Raw genomic sequence first — 4,683 nt, 5'->3', positions numbered from 1 at the left:
TTTTTTTTTTCAATTATTTAAATTTATGGCCCATGTAGGTGCGGTCCAACGGATCGATACCCAGCTGCCTCTCTCTCTCTCTCTCTCTCTCTCTCCGTAGTCCGTAGTCTGTAACTGGCTAACTGCGCAGGATCAAAATCCTCTGTTTTTTCCATCCATGTTTTTCCTTGTTTTGCTACCTGCAGAACGTGACACGTGGATAATAAGGAGACCAACGGTCAAGATTGGGTGATGATTATTACATCCGGTGCGTTGATCTTAAAGTTGTCCACGTGTCGCGTTCTGCAGGTAGCAAAACAAGGAAAAACAGAGGATTATTTTCCAACTGCGCAAGCGATTCAGACCATTGTGGCTACTTGTGGCGTACATGGGCCCCACAAGTAGAAGTACAGCTGATGTCTGATGTTCTCCGTATTCTCATCTCATATCAAATTGTCTCTCTGCTAGAAAGGAAATCAGAGGTGGATGTTTGGGTGGGGACTGGGGACTGGGGACTGGGGACTGGGAAGAGTGGGGGAGCGTACTCTAGTCCTCTACCCACAACGCAAAAAGGAAGTACTTGGGGTGGCTAAATCGGTTAATCCTGATAAACACGTGCCATAGACTTTAGTGAGTCAGGCCACCGACACATTCACATTCACTTCATCGTTGTGCTCCTAATTCCCAATTCCCAAGTTTTGTCTTCATCGTTCCTAGCCTATTGTATAATAAACATTTATTAAAAACATCTTTCCAGATAAATCTAGAAAAAAAATAAATAAATAAAGAAGAAAATGATGTCCACATTATATAGAGAATTTTAAAGTAGATAAACAATTAAAAAATGATGGATTTCTCTTATAGAGGAAATCTTGAATAATACTATGTCTAAAAAATATTCAAATTGAAGGAGATAATATTATGTCGAGAAATATTTGAAAATTTTGACTTAGATAAACTTCAAGTCAAATTAGAGTTAAATTTCTTTTGAAGAGTTTAGAAGTCATAAAACTAAATCATGATTACCTCAAACTCTCGTCAAAGAAAATGAGAGAGTAAATCAAACTTCAATTAGATTATTGTAACTACTAGTATTTGGACACGAAATAACATATTAGATAATGGACAAGACATTGGTCATTCTATCGAAGCAACATCATATATTGTTTTTTTATGATCACCATATTTAAAAATAAGCACATTAGGATGTTAGTTATCAAATCAAAGATATTTGTCACATCCATTATTTATACTTAATTGAAAGACATACACATTATTTGGGCAAGTGATATTCTAAATGTAATCCAATTTTTAAGAATATTGAATACACCTCGTCAGTCCAATTAGTTTTTAAACACTATCAGACGACATTTGTCTTTTGAGAGGAAAACATTTGCCCAATTAATAGGATGATGACATCTTTACAGAAAAAAGAAAAAGGCGAAGAAGTCTATACTTTACAAAGTCCCCATAATTTTTTTTCCCTCTTCTTTATCGAACATAATGGCAAGACATGATTTAACATGCAAATATTTTTCATCTTCTTACACATTAAAGCCATTGAAAATGAAAACAAATCACATAGGTAGAACTCTCTCTCTCTCTCTCTCTTCTCAAAGGCGACAGCAAAACAATCTAAGATATGCAAATACTTTTCCATCTTTCATATGCTAAGAAATTGAAAACAAAAAAGCACAACACAAAAGAAAGTCCTTTTCTCACTCACACATGCATACACTATTGAGTATTGACATACGCACGCAAACGAAAAGATTCACGTCCAAAAGGATCACAAATATTTCATTTCATGGAAGAAAGGTGAAACAAAAAAAGAAAAGAAGGCCATAATTGACGGAGTGTCCCCAAGATCATTATTTTAGGGTAAATCCCAAGATCAACTGTTGCGATCCTAGAAAGTTGATTTGCCAATTAACATGACCTGGAAGAAATACGCCTGAGATCATTATACTCCCTTTCTCTCTCTATGTATATTTTTTTCTTCTGAAGAAAGAAAGAAAGAAAGTAAGAGCTGTTGATTCTTAAAATATAAATTGGCCCATGTGGTTTGTGGGCCTAATACCAACAATTTAACAGACTCCCACTATCACTTTCCTTTCAATTAATTAATTACATCATCCTCTACACCTTCTAACCTTCCCCATAGCTAGCTAGATAGCTAGTACTAACCCCTGCTCTATTATTGCTGCTCTCTGTGAGCGAGCGAGCGAGCGACCAAGAATTGTTAATGAACCCCGTATGAGCCGGAACCTGATACCTAAGCAAGTACCCATGACCCCATTAGTAGTACTCCTTGGTCTATGCCGAAATTCAGGAAAACGCCTTCCCTTCTGGACAGTACAGTTAACACCCAAAGGGTGCTCTATGTGGGATACCCTTCCTTCTCCGTGGATTATTAACATGCGGAGGAGGCGGCGGCGTGGAAGGGTATATGTCTTGTGGGCTCCGTTCACGCAACTCCTCGTGATGATGATCTTCCTCACTCCCAGTCCCACCCATTCTTCTCGACATCCCTTCTCCTCCTCTTTCCATCATTTCTTCATTATTTCTGTATTCGAATAAGCTAAAGCTCGCATTCCCATTCCTCTTTATTCCTACAAGCTATAAATGAAGTTATGAACAATGCTTGTCAACACTAATGGTGATCAATTAATCAAATCGAGAGAAAAGATAACTGATAGATGAACTGACCTTACATCCCAAAGAACAGAAACGAAACGGGTCCAAGAGGCTTCTCCCACATATCTCGCACATATGAGACACTCCTTTCCCGGTCTTGGGCTGGGGCCTCTCATTAAGAAACATAACTCTGGCACTGTTTATCACATAGGTCTGTACTCCATTAATGTCAAGAAACTTTTGGATTTCAGCCACCCTCACCACATCATGATAAGATGACCGCCTTATCTGCATATCCCAAATATATTTCATACATTTCGATCACCTTCTCCAATCAATTAAAATTAAATTCAACACTTAGCAGAGTCTCCTCTGCCCGTGACCTTCCTCCCCCCCATTAATTAATCCCACCAGAATATAACAGGAAAAGAATATATATATATATATATATATTTATATGTAGAGATCGAGTGGAAATTAAATGGAAAACAAGTTAAAAGTAGTCCTAATACCCACTTGAATTACGCGATGATCCTTGTGACGGGACGAACAGCAATAGAAGCAGAATGCATCGCCACTGCAATCAAGGCAATACATATTGCATTCGCTCCGGGCTGCGTCGCCGTGTATCCGGCATACGGCGAAGAAGGTCGTGGAGAGCAGCGATTCGAGCCACGGCGGCACCCGCATTGATTCCTGCGACCCACACACACACACAGAGACACCAGAATCCATGAGTTTGGCCAAAATGCCAAAGACTAAATAACTTATCTTCGTTAATTTTTATTTAGGATTTCTTTTCTTTCCCATCCACCATAACCAGATGATCAGGGTACATTACCATTACAGTGATCGAATTCGCTGAAGTGGGCGCTTGACAATGTTGGCAACTTCACAGCCAGACATGAAAAGGGCAGAAACAGAGAGAAACAGAGAGAAGAAGAAGATGCCTAAACAACCTGCAACTATGAATTTAACAACAAAGAAAGTAAGAAACGCCTCGCCTGGGGAGACGATGCGTATATAAACAAATGTCCTCTGCCGTAACACATCGAACGATCCATATGAATAGTGGTGGCTCAAGTGGGTTACCATCCGTTGGATGAGGAAAAGTAGACTTGTTAGTTTTGGAGCTGACGCTCCTCATTGACACTTCTTTGCATCTCTTCGTAGGCCAAAGGCAATGGACTACGGATTTAGAGTCCTCTACCGCTCTACGTATAGTAGCCGTGGGGGGAGCTGTTCGTGACGAGGCAAGAAACTCCCTCCCACGTGGCTGCCACTTGTGCAGTAACGTCCCCGTGGCGTTTCCCTTCAAGCTGTTGGTCTTTTGATAACGAGTAACGATGCAGTATGTGAAGTGAAACAGTCGAAACATGTAATACCCAAAATATCCTCCAATGTGTTTCATTATTACGTTTGAGGTTTTCGCTGACGTAAGCTTTTTCACGACGACACAACACAACGCTTTCCGTATTTTCTGGATAGCATGTCATGTCGGACTTAACTAAAATGATATTTAACAGAATAAATTAGGCCCATAAATTTAAGAGATACGCTAAGCTGTAGATATGGACTATGAAAACCTCCCACACCCCCACTCCCAAAAAAAAATTAAAAAAAATAATTATTTTGGAGTTGTTCACTGGATCTGGTTTTTATATATCGATGTTTATTATTTTAATTTCTCATAATTTTGAAAGGATAAATATATTTTAGTTATTCATCTAAAAAAAGTACTTTAGTTTAGTATATGGGCATTAAGTTATTAATATTAATAATTAATTTTTTTTGTGAAGATATTAATAATTAATTTAACCCATGATCTATATTCCATATTTCCATGTAGTGGAGGTGGCAAGATCTATAGAGTTGGGACCACAGATATCCCGTCCAAAAAAAAAAGGATGAAATGCCACTTCAATGGCTATGATGATGGACTTGATATTTATTTTCCATCTACTTGGGACTTGGGACCCAGTACTCGATGGTGCATATCACTTGGATTTCCTTCTCCAGTCCCACATGTACCGCTTTTCATCTAACTTTGAACAGTTCAGAACAACA

At 38.7% G+C, this 4,683-nt stretch overlaps 1 protein-coding gene across 1 annotated transcript; it reads right to left on the bottom strand.

The window, feature by feature from the left end:
• Positions 1-1,752: 1,752 nt before the first annotated feature.
• Positions 1,753-3,783, bottom strand: LOC122087485 (protein RGF1 INDUCIBLE TRANSCRIPTION FACTOR 1-like). The gene is made up of 4 exons (XM_042656637.1): positions 3,458-3,783; positions 3,133-3,312; positions 2,689-2,904; positions 1,753-2,598 (listed from the first exon to the last, which is right to left on the bottom strand). Exons 1-4 carry the CDS (start codon positions 3,458-3,460, stop codon positions 2,341-2,343), a joined length of 657 nt encoding a protein of 218 aa, XP_042512571.1. The 5' UTR covers positions 3,461-3,783; the 3' UTR covers positions 1,753-2,340.
• Between the last annotated feature and the right edge of the window lie 900 nt (positions 3,784-4,683).

The sequence above is a fragment of the Macadamia integrifolia genome, chromosome 8, assembly GCF_013358625.1.
Source record: "Macadamia integrifolia cultivar HAES 741 chromosome 8, SCU_Mint_v3, whole genome shotgun sequence".
Taxonomy (NCBI): Eukaryota; Viridiplantae; Streptophyta; class Magnoliopsida; order Proteales; family Proteaceae; genus Macadamia; species Macadamia integrifolia.
The sequence above is the reverse complement of the archived record's forward strand: the minus strand, read 5'-3'. Positions and strand labels throughout refer to the sequence as shown.